The following is a 16,893-nucleotide window of genomic DNA, read 5'->3' on the forward strand; positions in this document are numbered from 1 at the left end:
ATATAAAAAACTATTTGCTGGGAAGACGGTACTTATTTTTGAAAAAAACTATTTTTATGGGAAGACGGTACTAATTTTAAAAAATATTTTATGGGAAGACGGTACTTATATAAAAAACTATTTGCTGGGAAGACGGTACTAATTTTAAAAAATATTTTATGGGAAGACGGTACTTATATAAAAAACTATTTGCTGGGAAGACGGTACTTATTTTTGAAAAAAACTATTTTTATGGGAAGACGGTACTAATTTTAAAAAATATTTTATGGGAAGACGGTACTTATATAAAAAACTATTTGCTGGGAAGACGGTACTAATTTTAAAAAATATTTTATGGGAAGACGGTACTTATATAAAAAACTATTTGCTGGGAAGACGGTACTTATTTTTGAAAAAAACTATTTTTATGGGAAGACGGTACTAATTTTAAAAAATATTTTATGGGAAAACGGTACTTATTTAAAATACATTTGTATGGGAACACTGATTATTTAAATATTAATATATATTGAATATTGATATATATATATGTACTAATAGTATAGTTTTTTATTTAGAGTTTTACGGTATAATGTTATAAATTTATAATCACTATATTTATTGACATTATTGATGTCCATTTTGGTTGTTATTAGTATTTTCTATTCTTTATATTAAAATAAATTCATTCTTTAAAAGCATTACTTATCATATATATATATATATTGAATATATTTGATTATTATAAGACCAAAGTTTAATAATAATAACAACATAACGAAAAAATATATAAATTTACAGAAAAAAACTTCAAAAATATTTTATCATAAAATATAGAGATATCGTATTTAACAACACTATTGGAAATTATACTGTAGTTTAATAAAAACTGTATTCAATAACAAAATTCATTACTAAATAATATCTATGAAATTATAGTAAAAAAATTTTTTTTTAAAGTTATTTAATTCAATTAGACATTTAAATAAAAATCACGAGTTATATATTGTAATAATAATAATAATAATAATAATATTACAAAATATTAATTAATAAGTTAAACATTTTAATTCAATTTAAATAACTATTTTTTTGTTTATTTATTTATTTATTAATTAGTTATTATTTTTTATTTAATTGTGTGAACTCAATGTCACTGTTAATTAAAAGTGTATTTTTATTATAATTTATTTTTTAATAATTAATTAATAACTAATTATTTTTTTTAGTTAAATGTATTCAAATTTTTTTCAACAAATTATATCATTATTTAACTTGAAATGCGAGGAAACATGAGTTTCAAAGAAGTTTACATTTGATATATAAATATAAAAATTAATTAATTATTTTTTATTATTACTAATAATAATAATTAATATAATAATCAATTTAATTAATTTGAGAATTGATTTGAAACTCCAAAAAACCGAAAAAACCCGTAAAAAACCCGAAAAAAAAAACTACGGAAATGTTTTACCGATTAATTACATTATCGTCGCTAACATTAGCTATCAATTTATCATTGATTGGCCGACGATCACTGGTGGCCAGTGGCCGGCCGGACAACAACAACAACAACAAAGTCTATTATCTACAGGACTACTGCCACTCGTTGACTATCAATCATAGGATACATATCGGCGGACCCGCCGATGATGAGGACAACAATAGCTCGGATGACCAGAAAAAATCGGTAATCATACGGGCCAGTCGTGGTCCAGGCGGTTACAAATCGGATATGGACTGTCAGCTTCGGGTAGTCAATCGGGATCCGCGACGATCGGGACTTAATATCAATTTGAATTATCTAGACTTACGTAAGTCTTCATCGGCGGAGGGGTCGGCGCCGCCAAACAATCCATACTTTCGCGACTATTTGGTCATCAAATTTGACGATAACTATACAAACTTGTGGTACGATAGCGACCTGATTGGCCACAATAATAGCCCGGCTGGAGATCGGTTAGTAGCATCGGGTGACGGTTTACTAGTGATAGGACGGGCCGATCGACCCGATGAAGTGGTCATCAAGTTTGTAACGACAACCAGTCATCACAACAACAACAAACGGCCGGTTAGTGAGGACAACGGCTTCGAGTTGATTGTCACACAGTTTAAGGACAACACCGCCGCCGATGGCGGCGATACCGATGGCCGTAATAATAACGATATGAACAGCTGTACAAAGCGGTCGCTGTTTGATTGCGGTAACGGCCTGTGTATTGACCGACGATTTCGGTGTAACGGCTACGACAACTGCGGTAACAATCGGGACGAAGAGGACAACTGCAAGATTTCCCGACAAAACAATTATTTTGATTTATTTGAAACCGGTTTCTGGTTTGGGTTTCAAATAGTTATGGGTCTGCTATTGGTTGGCCTATTGTTGGCCATAATGTCGTGTTTGTGTCAGAAATACGATGAAAACGCAAGGTTTAGGAAACAGTTTCTACAGAATCAGATGAAACGATATCAGTTGAGAACTGGAGGAACGGTATTTGCGTCGACACTACAGACTCGGACACCACTTTATCCACAGTTGTATCGGACATATGGCGGGACAGAGGCTTAGAGATAGAGAGAGTAAGAGAGAGAGAGAGAGAGAGAGAGAGAGAGAGAGAGAGAGAGAGAGAGAGAGAGAGAGAGAGAGAGAGAGAGAGAGAGAGAGAGAGAGAGAGAGAGAGCAAAGAGAGCAAAGAGATGGTGTGTTTGTTTTGATAATCATCTGATCCATCAATAAAACAGAAGACATGACTACATTAATCCATCAGTTTTTTTATTACTATTTTTAAATATTAATATATATATAAATCAATTGATGGCTTAGTTTAACAACAACAACACTATCATTATCATCAACTACTTCATGGATGAATGTCATCGACAAACAAAAAATTCAATCAATCCATCCATCCATCAGTCAAGTGGTGCCGATCCCGACTCATACTCCATAATCTCCGGTTCCCGACGACGGCCAACACACGGACATATAGTACTCAGAAGTTTGCCAACAAAACCGACTTTTTCACCGCCGGCGCCGTCGCCGTCAATGTCCTCCTCATCCGCCTCTCCTCCGCCGCCGTCACCAGCTTTGCCGCCACGACGACTGCGGCGACTGCCGACGCTGCGACCACTTCGTCCACTTTTTGCCGATTTTATTGATTTTTCACGTTTTTTTGACGTAACTTTGGCCTCAGTTTCTGCAATCAATCAATCAATCAATCAGTCAGTCAGTCAATCATCGGTAGAGTCTAATCATCCCCAAAGTGTCGGTACAATCAATACACACATGTATACCACACACACACACCCACACATACCTACAGTACACACACCCACACATACATACCTGACTCTTCAGCTGCTGTAGTCATTTCATCTGTTTGTTTGTTTGTTTGATAAAAACCAATTGAAACAAAAAAAATTGTTTTTTAATATAAATATAATTAATATATAATAATAATAATAAAAATATTAATTAAATTAATAGTTAATTAATTAATTAATTAAATTAATCCAAAAAACCTTCCGAAGCTTCCGGTTTCTTCTTTCGCGGCGACAGTTTCATCAAAAATTTCATTTTTGTTATCAATAGGCCGATACCGGATGGACCTACAAATGAAAATATAGGTGGGTGTTCGGGAATGGGTGGGAACAGTATATAGTTAGCAAAAAAATCAAACTTTATATATATAGTAACATATATGATATCAGCTCATGTATGTCAACAACAATAATCAATAATCAATTGTCTAATTACTAGCGTCGGGTGCATTGGTTGTCGACGATAGTCTGGCTATTGTCTTGATTTTTCTGAATATGGATCCAATTCCTGATGATTCTGTATATGATATATCAATGACCACAACAACAACAATAATAAAATACAAATCAAATATAAAGTCACACAAACTTTTATCGCCGCCTCCACGGCTACCGTCCAAACCTCCCTCATTGTCCGTATCAGTGGTGGCCAGTATTGAGTCACGTTTGCTGGGCGACAGTGCAGCCGATGTTTTGCCAATTGCACGGATCTTCTTCTTCATATAGGCCGGCGTTTTAGGTGTTCCTGTAAATTGAAAACCAAAAATAAATCCAAAGATTATCACTGAAGAGCTGATCCCCAAAAAATAAGACAATTATTTACGTTCTTCGGCTTCTACTTCTTGATGGCCAGACTTTCGCGAAGGACTCTTATGCGGCGATAGTGCGGCCCTTACCTGACCGGTAGCTCTGATTTTTTTCAGGGCCGCACTCCTGGCCCGAGCCGACTGATGTCCTGCGGCTGTGGTGTCCTCCGGATCGGTAGTTCCTTCGCTTTCCTCGACGAGTACCGAGTTTTTAACGGATCGACGATCCGGCGAAAAGATCAGAGATGTCTGGCCGGCGGCTCTGATCTTTGACCTCAAGCGACGTGTTGTCGGCGATACTGTTCATAATGAGAGGTCATATAATTTATATATGAATGATATTATAAAGAGAGAGACAGAGAGACAGAGAGACAGAGAGACAGAGAGACAGAGAGACAGAGAGACAGAGAGACAGAGAGACAGAGAGACAGAGAGACAGAGAGACAGAGAGACAGAGAGACAGAGAGACAGAGAGACAGAGAGACAGAGAGACAGAGAGACAGAGAGACAGAGAGACAGAGAGACAGAGAGACAGAGAGACAGAGAGACAGAGAGACAGAGAGACAGAGAGACAGAGAGACAGAGAGACAGAGAGACAGAGCAAACATACGGTGCGAATCGGATTCCGATTCTTCTTCGCTGACCTCTTGGCCGCCAATTTTTGGCGACAATGTCCTCTTCGGTGATTTCGGGGCTTCTTCGCGACGTTGTTTGGCCGACATTAGCCGTTTGGCGGCTACTGTAGGACTTCCGGCTGAAAAAAAATCAATCAATTATAAGATATACAGTAAAGTATAGTAAAAGTTAATGAAAGATAATTAATTAATTAATTTATTTTTAAATAATAAAAAAAATCAATACATACGACCAATAAGTTTTGATAAAATTTCGCCCCCTTTGGCCAGCCTTTCATCCTCTGTATCCGATGCGCTATCATCTGATCCATTGACACCATTGGCCGGAAAGGAAATGTATATTAAAAATAAATAAATAAATAGATAATTGATTACAAAAAAATTATTAGATAATAATAATAATAATAATAATAATACAGTAATTGCTTAAACAAAAAAAAATTAATAAAACTGTATTAAGTAATTAATAAGATATTAATTTAAACATTTATTAAACTAATTGTTTTATTTTATTAATTAATTAATTTAATTTTAAAATTATATTTTATTTTTTTATATGTATTAGTTAGTTAGCTAAACAACATTTTTTTAAAAATAATTTTAAATCTCTCTCTCTCTCTCTTAAAAATTAATTAACAAATTAAATTAAAAATAATTGCTTGTTTGTATGATTAAGTTAGCATACAGTCAACAATACCTATAAATACCTTAAAGTAATACAGTATTAGCATTAATTAGTATACATACATTGAAATACTTGTTTGCCGGGCACCGATAGTAAACCGCCATCCTGTTCAATCCATCTACCCTTACCAATCGATGATACCAGTCCAATGGTACGGGCTTTTTTCTTCAATACCTGATTCAATGGTACCGGTGTCAGGGTTAGTAACGGTACGCCACGATTATTTGGCGACCGTTTAGTTGGTGACCGATAAAACTGTTCCGATTTCAAAACGGATACTTTTATCGGTGAATGTATACCAGTTTTGACCGGCGATACCGGTATCGACCGCCGATGACTCGGCGATGAATGTGACGATGATGGCTGGCTAGAGCTGAACGATACCTGTCGTTGGTGTCGGTAGACTTCGGTCGGTATGTGTATGGGTGTGGCGTACGAGTCCTTCAATCAGTGAATAATAATAATAATAATTTTAATTAATCACAATTTAATCAAAATTACTATCTAATCAAATCAATAAATTTATTTTTATTAGTTACATAAATAAATATATATACTGTATATATTATATATAATGTTTTATTATATTTAAATTAGAAATAAAAATTACTTATAAATACTATTTATTTATCTATTTTTTATTAATTAATTATATATATATAATTTACTCAGTAATATCTAAATTAATTAATTAATCAAAATAAATAAATAATATTTATAAGTAATTTTTATTTCTAATTTAAATATAATAAAACATTAAATATATACTGTATATACAGTAAATATATATATAATATAAAAATATTTTTATAGTATACTGTACTTTAATTATAAAATTAAAAACATAATACTATAATAATAATAAAAATAATAATACTTATAAATAATTATTAATAACTATCCAAACAAACAAAATAACACAATATTTATCATTTAAATACTAGAATATTTGGTTTACAGTATATAAACAATTGTTTAAAATATTATTTTATAACTTATAACTTATAATAATTATTATTTAATTAATTAAATTAAATAATTAATTAAATTAATTAATTAAAATTACATCAAAATCATACTTCTTGGCCTCTTGTATCCATTTCCTCCACCACTTGGGTTTAGTACGGGTCCTGATCTGTATATTACGGCTACCCTTTTGTATGGCCACATACACTGGGGACTTACAGATGGCCTGTTCGCGCATACGTTGGGGATCGCCATCCGCTTCGTCGATACGGGACTTCCACCGCTTGATTCGCGGACAGGCGTGTCGTAACTGACGGTTCAGCTCGACTTCATCGACACTGACCGCCGATGGCTTAATACGGACCATAATTTTTTTTAGACACAATTTAATTATTATTATTATTATTACATAATCTTTTTAGTATTTAGTATTTATTATTATTATTATTAACATTTTATTTTTTGTTTGTTGAAAAATATTAATATTAATTATATTATTATTTTTTTTGTTGATTTTTTAAACAATATTAATAATGTTTAATAATAAATATATTATTAGTTTATTTTTATTTTTTTTGAATTAAATATATTTAATAAATATTTTTTTATAGTTTATAGTTTTTTTGTTGTTGAAAATATTAATATAAATTTATTTTATTATTATTATTAATATTAATATTTTTTTTGATTTCGAATTTGAAACAATTTTTATAATTTTATAACAAATATATTATTAGTTTTTTATTAGTTAGTTATAAATTTTTTTCAATTAAATATATTTAATAAAAATTTTTCATAGTTTATAGTTTTATTTTTTGTTTAAATTATTAGTAGTTTTTGTTAAACATAAATATTAAGTTAATGTTTAATTTGAATGTCATTTTGTTGTTTAAAAAGCAAACAAACTAAATGTTTTAAAACAATTTATTGTTGTTATATATATAACAATAATTTTTTGTGAATATTATTTGTTTAAATAAGTAGTAGTTTTGTTGAATAACTATTGAACAAAATTACTAATAAAACTAATAATAATAATAATAATAACATTAAATACTGAAATGTTATATAAATATATAATAAAATCAATAAAAAAAATTATTTTTTTATCGCTTTGTATACTTGAAACACATTTTATGCACTAATTATTAATTAGTTTTAACTCTTATCAATTGACATTCATTATATATATATATATATATATATATATATATATATATATATTATATATATATATATAAATCATATAAAATAAAAAAAATATAAATCAAATTAAATGTTTTTTTTGGTGACTTGAAATGTACACAAAATTGCAAATTATTAGTACTTTTATTATAATTATAATTATTATTATTTAGTCTTATTCTAAGTAAATAATAGGAAAATCAATTTATAATAATAATAATATAGTTAAAAAGCTATAGTAAATAAAACATTTAATTAAATATTAATGAAAATAAGTATTTTCATCTAATTTTAATATATTTAAAATAAAATTTATTTAATATTATTAATCATTTTTTTCTGTTATTAATAGTTAGATATTTTTCTTAAATAATGAATTTGAATAACAAATATATAGTTTAGTGAGTAATTTATAAAAATATTTTTATTATTTTTACAATAAAAATAATTTATTATGAAAATGTTTTTTTTATAAATATTTATAAATATATATACCGTATATATAAACTTAAAAAATTAATTAATTAATAATTGAAATAAATATAACATTTATTTATAAGTTTATATACTATTATTGTGATTAATGTTTACAATATTATTGAAATTTTATTTCCTTAATATATTATTACAAAATTTATTTTAATATTTGAATAAAAATATATTTATTTTTAAACAAATATTTATTTTTAAACAAATATTTATTTTTAAACAAATATTTATTTTTAAAAAATAGGATAAATATCAATATATTGATTATTACTGTATAATAATAGTATTTTACTAATAATATTTTAGTCATATTTAATATTATTTAGAAATCTAATTGTTTTTTTATTGAAAATTTATTTAATTTAGTTAAAAACTAATAATAAACATATAAATAGATTATGAATTTAAATAATTATAATAATATTTTATGTTTTTTTAGTAGTTTATTCATAATAAAACAATATAAAAAATAATTAATATTTAAAATAAATAAAATCATTAGTAAATTATTGATAAAATAATAGTCGAGTTTTTATTTGTTTAAAAAATAATAATTTTTTGATGTATTTTATGTGTGTTATAAGTGTTGCTTATTTTATATAAAAAATAAATAAATAAATAAATAGCTGTTATTTATTATTAACATAAATAATTTTATTTATTTATATTATTTTATTGCATTAATAGTATTTTACTTAAATATGTATATTTAAATAAAAATAAATAAAAATACGGAAAACGGAAAATAAAATAATTTATATTTATATAAATAAATATAAATATCATATAAAGTACTTATATATATATATATATATAAATCTAAAAATATAACTATTCAAGCCTTTTAACAGTCATATATATATATATTTAGATATATATATATATATATATATATATATATATATAATTATATAAAAATGTTTGTATACTCTATATATATATTTTTATAATCAATAATATAAAACAATAATATATATATACAGTATACATTATTACATTATTACTGTATATATATAAATATAAAATTATTTTAATAATAAACGTAATATATAAATAAAATATTTTAAGTACATATTCAAAAAATTTTAATATGTTTTTTATGATAATATAAAACATCATTGAATATCATTTATATATATATATATTATGTTAATATATAACAACACAATTGATATGTATTTTTATTAGTGACAAAACACACTATTTAATAGTATAAACATAAAAAATCAAAATCCAATATACAGTATTGGTTTTATGCAAAACAAATAATAAAAATATATATTAAATTTATTTTATTATATATATATATATTTCAAGTTTATATCTCCTCTAAAAAAAACTAACTAATCGATTACATAACTATTTACAGCTACAGTACAGTCAAATCAAGTCTATGGACACGCATGCGGACAGTCGGACAATAGGAGAGCGCAACAGTCGGTACCTTAAATATATATAACGAGAATATACTGTATTTATACATATATATACAGAATATTCTGTATGTCTTTCATATACTTCCTGGCATTTAATGTAAAGAGAGAAAGAGAGAGAGAGAGAGAGAGAGAGAGAGAGAGAGAGAGACTCTGATATTGAAAATTAAGTTTTGTTTGTTTTTTTACGTTTAGTTTTTATTTTTATATTTAAACCTTTACTTTATATATTGATTTTCTTGTAAATTTAATTAGTTTTAAATAAATATTTAATTTAAAGACAATAAATAAATATTACAATTAATTTATAGTTAAAATTACTGTAAATTTTTTTAGTTAAAAACAATGATTATTTCAATTATATATATAAATAGTGAAATATTTATCATATAATATATATATAGTAGTTATCCATTGATGCGCTTAATATAATTGAATTTATTTCCTGGAAATACAACTAATAATAATAATAATAATAATAATAATAATAATAACAATAATACTATATATAATGTTTTATTTTTAAGATATATATATATATATATATATATATATATATATATATATATATATATAATACTTAATATATTTTATTTAATACCAAAAAATCTATTATATAATTATGTTGTTTAATATAATTATCTCGGAGTTGCCATACATAAAGAGTTGACATTTTTATTATTATTATTATTAGAAAATATATTTTAATTAAAACTGAAATTTTATATATTATATATATATATTCAACATTTTATTATTTCATTGATTTTGGTAAGTATTTGATAAATATTTTTTTTAAGTATATATATATATTGTTAATTGAAGTTTTAGTGTATTATATATATAAGTTATTTATAATATTTATTTTTTATCAATTTTTTTGCTAAATAGTTTATTTCTAATCAATATATATAAACCATTAGTATTCAGTATATAATGATAATAATTATTATTATTATTGCTATTATTATTATATATTTTTATCTTAATGAATTTAGACATCTATTCAAAAAATTTTAATAATTATTTATATATTTTTATCATTATTATTATTATCATTATATTTATTACTTTTATTTAATGACTATTTTTTCATACTCTTAATTATATTATTATTATTATGAATAAAATCTAAAATTAATAAATAACTTAATTTTTTTATTAAATATAAAATACATACAGTATATATTAAAGTAAGTAATTTATAAACTATAACTGTTATACTGTAAAAAAATTTTAAGAAAAATTATTTTTTCTTAAAATAGTTATTAAATTAGAAATTATTTTTTGTTGTTGTTTTATTGAATTTATAGTTTAAATCAATTTATTTTTTTCGTATTATAAATTTTATCATCTATAAATAAATAAAAATCAATCAATTAATCAATATATATATATAAATTACTATATAATCTATTATATACTATATGTAAAAAATTTTCAAATACTATAGATATGATATTTAATCTGATAATAGAGTAAAAAAATTTTTTTGACAATTGTTTTATTAAATCACGAAAAAAACTTATATATTATATAATATTCAATATATATTAAATACTTTTATATTTATATACTGTATATATATATATATAAATGCTAACTGTGCTTCAATTTAAAAATCAATAATACATTTTCATAGTATATATATATATATATACTGTATATATATTTATTTATATAAATATACAGTTATAATACCAGTGTCAACTTGATACTGTACTGTAGTGTTATAAATATATATATATACAGTATATATCAGCTCAGGGAGATATTTTGGCATATTTTATATGTGCTCACACATACACATACAAACTACTAGTAGTTTACTAATAAATTAATTTGTTTATATAGCATATATATATATATATATATATATATATATATATATACAGTAAATTAAATATACACTAATGTAAAGTACAAGTAGTATATATATATATATATATTATATTATATAAGTGCTGTACTTTAATAATAATAATAATAATACATTTATTTTTATATCACGGAAATTACACTTTACTTTTAATAGAAAAAACATTAGTAATAATAATAATAATAATAATAATATAAGAGACAAATATTTTATAGGATTTAATTTTTATAAAAGTATTTTATTTTTATTTTTTGTGTATATAGAAATAAATTTTAAATTAAAATTGATTTTTTTGTATTTTAGTTTATACTTTAACCACTATCTCCTGAGATTTGAATCTATAATGAGATTTACTGTTTTTTTTTGTTGAAAAAAATATATAAAATTTATTTTACTGTATTTCAAATATTTTTAATATATATATATATAAATTATATTTACTTTATTTCTTGTATAACTTATTTAATTAATTATATATTAATAAATATTTCAATAGATATTATTTTATTATTATTAAATTTTTAATATAACATTATGTTATTATTATTATTGAATTTTTATTATTAATAAAGATATTAAAAAATTAAAATATTATTTTTTATTATAAATGTTTGTAATTTTAAATGTAATTGATAAAATGTTTTATTTTATTATTTTTTTTAACAATTTTTACTTAAGTATTGTATTTAAAAATAAATTAATTGCCATTTATTTAGTATATTATTATTTTTGTTTTGTTTTTGTTATCTAATTTAAATATTTAAATATATATATATATATATATATATAAATAATTTAATTTTTTATTTTTTTTAGGTAATGTACTAAAAATAATGCCATTATTTAAGTTGGGATTTAGAAATGTTTTCAAACTATTATTATTCAATAAAAACAATAAAAATTTAAATAATAAATCAGTTGATAAAAATAATTTAAAATTATTCAAAAAAATTGCTGACGAAAATTTCAAATGTTTTAGTAATAATAATAATAATAATAATAATAATAACACCAATAATGTTAGACTTGATATGAAAACCGTGAATCAAATTCCCGGTCCGCGACCATCGTTACCTATTATCGGTACCGGTTGGCAATACTGGCCACTAGTCCGGCGCTACAATATACGCCAATTGCCGAAAATATTAGCCGAAAATTTCCGAAAATATGGTCCAATTTATCGGGAAGAACACCGAAAATCGAAACCCATTGTCTATATATGCGATCCGATAGATATTGAAACGGTTTTCCGATTTCAGGGTAAATGTCCGGTCCGTCCGCCCAATGATTTTGTTATCAACTATCGGTCAGAGAATAGCCATAGATATGGATCGGTTGGCATAACTAATATGAATGGCATTGAATGGTATTTATAATTATTATTATTATTATTAAAATATTTTTTTTAAATGAAAATATAGTGTAATTTTTTAATTAATTATAATTACTTTTTTATAACAAAATTTTTTAATTTTAATTAAATTATTTTGTTTTTCCGATTTTAATTAGTATTTATTTAAAATAATATTTAAACATAACTTATTTTTTTTAGATTAAAATAATTAATCAAAACAACAATTAAATTATTATTATTATTATTAATTTAAATCAGTTTTATAATTATAATTATTTTTTTGGTTTTGTTTATTATTATTATTTATTTCTATTTATAATACAATAATAATACTAAACATAATTAATTAACTAATTTTTATTAAAAAAATATGATATTAAAAAAAAATATTATCCTTACTTGAATCAAATTTTATAACTTTTTTTATTATTATTATCATAATATGTTTGATTTATATCTATTATACAGTAATAATAATACTAATACTAAATATAATTAATTAATTAATTTTTTTTGTATAAAAAATCATAGGTATAAAACACGACAACTATTAGCACCGGTACTAATGAGTACCGATATGTTCAACAATTATATACCGAAATTGGTGGACATTTGTGAGGATTTTCGGGACTATTTTGACCGACAGTTAGTTGAAGTAGTAGTAGTAGTAGACCAACAAAAAACAACTACCGATCCTGACGTCAAACAATGTATGGATTTCAGCGAAATTACCTATAAGTTTGTATTGGAATCGATGAGCACCTGGTGTCTGGATAGACGACTCGGTTGTCTGGACAGTAGCACTACTACTACTACTGGCGACGGCAGCTCCGGTAGCTGTCGTCCGGACATTGATACCGACGGTCGACTGATGATTGAGGCCACCCGTGAACTGTTTGCCAGCTATCAGAAACTATTTTACGGTAGTCTACGATTGTGGCGATACTTGAAAACTCGGCCCTACCGACAGTTGGCCAGTTCAGAGTCCCGTATCTATGAGACACTATCGAAATATGTTGATACAGCTATAGCTGGTGCAGTCAATAGTAATACCGATAGTACCGATAGTTTAGTATCTGAAAAAAACTCCCGGTGCTTGATGACCGAACTAATCCAATTGAACCAACTGTCCACCAGTGAAATCAAAGTAACACTAATGGACCTAATTATTGGCGGTTTGTTTACGGTTTCTAATTCATTGAATTTTATTTGCCATCATTTGGCCGGTAATCCTCGGGTTCAACAAAAACTTTTTGCCGAAATTACCGATGTTTTCAATATTAGTAGTAATACTAGTAATAGTGATATAATAACCAGTGATTTGTTAACAAAAATGCCGTATTTGAAGGCCTGTATTAAAGAAAGTTTTCGACTGACACCACCCGTACCGGGAATCCTACGGGTATTGCCAGTGGACGTACAGCTATCGGGTTATACGGTTCCCAAAGGTATACATATATATAAAAAATAAATAAATATTTTTTTAATAAAAAATTAATATTAGATTTTTTATTATTGACTTTATAATTATGTTTAAATAGTTTGATTTAATTAGATTTTTTTTGTGTATGAATATTTACATGAAAATAATAATAATAATAATAAATCAATTTTGTAAGAAAAATAATAAATATATTTTTAAAAAATTACTTTTTTTATATATCTTTATAAATAGTGATCCTAAATTATAAATAAAAAATTATTTAATTAATTAAGTAAATAAATTTAGTTTATTAGTAAATATATATTTATTAATTTTTTTTATTATTTAGCAAAATTGTTATGGATAAATTATTAGTTTTTATTTATTAGTAATTCAATAATTTAGTAAAATTTATTTTGAATTTATTAATTTTTGTATTTAAAAAAAATGTTTATAAGTTTAAAATGTTTATTAAAATTATTATAATATAAATTACTAATATAATTTTTTCAAATACTTAATGTTCACATAAATTAAACATTAATTTTAACTAATATTTTAAGTTTATTATTAACTATTTGATAATAATTTATTTGATTATTTTAATTTATATAAAAAAATAACAATTATATGACTTATTATTTACAGTTTTTAAAAAAAAAAAATGTATTTATTAGTGATTTATTTTTTAATTTAAAAATAAAACTTAATTTAATATTATTTAATAACTGTTTTTTTTTGTTGTTGTCATTTTAAAAGATACCCTAATATTTGTCAACACAATGACCACATGTTTGTCGGATAAATATTTTCATAAACCCGACTCATACATACCTGAGCGCTGGTTAGCAGCCGATAGTAATGATGACGATAGTGGTGGTCAACACCAACCAAAATGTCCAGCATTTTCGGTACTGCCGTTCGGGTTCGGTAGCCGTCAGTGTATTGGCAAACGATTTGCTCAGTTAAACATACAGTTGGCTATCGTAACACTTATCAGACACTATGAACTGTTGGCCATCAATGATGATAATAATACCGACGGTAAAGACAAACTAGAGTTGATCTGCGATTTTCTTATAATTCCCGATAAAAATATCAGATTTAAAGTCAAAAAAAGGAAAGTTTAATAATCTTAATACAAAATAATTAATTAATTAATTATAATTTAGTTTTAATTTATAAAATTTAATTTATATGTTTTTGATTTGTTATTACAATTGTCACAATAATTGCAATAAAATAATAATAATAATAATAATAAGTGTAATTAAAATTTTTATTAAATTATATGTAATTTTGGAGTTTTTACTTTAAAAAATAATTACTAAAAAATTTGTTATCTGTTAAATTATTATTAAAAATATTTTTATTTTGATATATATTTATATTTATATATAATTGTTATTATTGTTGTTATTGTTTATAATAAATATTTTAATAACTGTTGTTAACTTAAATTAAATTTTCAAAAAAATATAATCAAATAAAAATAAAGTGTTTATTTTAAGCAATATTTATTTTATTAAATATTTAATTTATTATTTATTAATTATAAACTATGTATTAATTGTATTATAAATTATTATTATTAGTTATATTATTATTATTCAATGGCAATAAAACATTATCCATATATCGGTTAACATAATTACCGGGAGGACTATAATTGCAAACACTATACAATCGATGACTACGTTGACTGTAGGCCTGAGCGCACCCGACCTTTAGGGTTGACTTCCAGATAACTTGTGTAAAGTGTCCGATCTTACCATTGGATAAACGCCAGTTCCTCCAATTATAATCCCGTATCTCATCATACCATGGCTTAACTATCCTCAGGCACGAGTAGTTTTTCATAAACGGCATAATATAGTGCAGATTTTCGCCATATTTGAACTGATAGGTCGGGTGCTCGAAGATATCCGTCTGGACTAAATAGGCGGCCCTTTCGGTGGCTATCGTTATTAACTGTAATAAAAGTAATCAAAAAAAATAGTAATAATAATAACTATAAAAAAATATTTATAAATCTATACAAACTTTGGGATCAATTTCTAGTGGAGAAACTCCATGAAGACTACGATAATGATTATGCGATTGAAGACATTCATCATTGAAATTGTCATAAATTTCATTATCTATACTATTATTATTAGTATTATTACTAATTTTATTACTAATATTATTATTATTATTATTATTATTGTTAAATATTGTGAAAAATATGATAATTGTTAAAATAATTAATAATAAAATAATTGCTATTATTATTATACGATATAATAATAGTTTATTAGATTTTTGATTAAACAATGATAATGATTGATATCTATGTCTTAAATTGTTAATAAATTTTGCCAACAAATTCAATGCCATAATTAAGTTATAACTTTTACAACAATTTTATTAATTAATTAATTAAAAACATTTTAGTTTTTTTAATCAACAATTATGACTAAAAAATATGATTTTTTGTTTTGTTATAATAAAAACTAAATACACAAAAAAAATGTTAATAAACTTTTAAATACTAACCGCATATTCATATACTATTACTACTACTACTATAAATATATACTTTATATATATATATATATTATATAACATTTCCTAACAAATATATATATATAAATAAATATGACTTCCGTTTTTTTGTTGACTACTATTCCTACTAAATATTTAACAATAAAAAAGTAAATAAATTTTATTTTTGGTGATTTGTACACAAAAAA

At 24.1% G+C, this 16,893-nt stretch overlaps 3 protein-coding genes across 3 annotated transcripts; 1 reads left to right on the forward strand and 2 right to left on the reverse strand.

Annotated features, from left to right (window-relative positions):
- Positions 1-2,655: 2,655 nt before the first annotated feature.
- Positions 2,656-3,583, reverse strand: LOC128954207 (uncharacterized). Its single transcript, XM_054299781.1, has 3 exons — positions 3,505-3,583; positions 3,329-3,358; positions 2,656-3,179 (listed from the first exon to the last, which is right to left on the reverse strand). The coding sequence occupies exons 1-3, from the start codon at positions 3,557-3,559 to the stop codon at positions 2,896-2,898; spliced, it is 369 nt and encodes a 122-aa protein (XP_054155756.1). The 5' UTR covers positions 3,560-3,583; the 3' UTR covers positions 2,656-2,895.
- A 148-nt stretch (positions 3,584-3,731) lies between these two features.
- On the reverse strand, positions 3,732-6,762 carry LOC128954111 (uncharacterized). The gene is made up of 6 exons (XM_054299678.1): positions 6,496-6,762; positions 5,492-5,870; positions 4,975-5,046; positions 4,720-4,863; positions 4,127-4,408; positions 3,732-4,048 (listed from the first exon to the last, which is right to left on the reverse strand). Exons 1-6 carry the CDS (start codon positions 6,760-6,762, stop codon positions 3,732-3,734), a joined length of 1,461 nt encoding a protein of 486 aa, XP_054155653.1.
- A 5,626-nt stretch (positions 6,763-12,388) lies between these two features.
- Positions 12,389-15,288, forward strand: LOC128954112 (ecdysone 20-monooxygenase-like). The gene is made up of 3 exons (XM_054299679.1): positions 12,389-12,747; positions 13,267-14,183; positions 14,918-15,288. The coding sequence occupies exons 1-3, from the start codon at positions 12,413-12,415 to the stop codon at positions 15,286-15,288; spliced, it is 1,623 nt and encodes a 540-aa protein (XP_054155654.1). The 5' UTR covers positions 12,389-12,412.
- The last annotated feature ends 1,605 nt before the right edge of the window (positions 15,289-16,893 follow it).

Source organism: Oppia nitens, unplaced genomic scaffold (genome assembly GCF_028296485.1).
Source record: "Oppia nitens isolate AA-2021 unplaced genomic scaffold, nextdenovo-longstitch-racon4-pilon3 scaffold25_pilon_pilon_pilon, whole genome shotgun sequence".
In the NCBI taxonomy this organism is placed as follows: domain Eukaryota; kingdom Metazoa; phylum Arthropoda; class Arachnida; order Sarcoptiformes; family Oppiidae; genus Oppia; species Oppia nitens.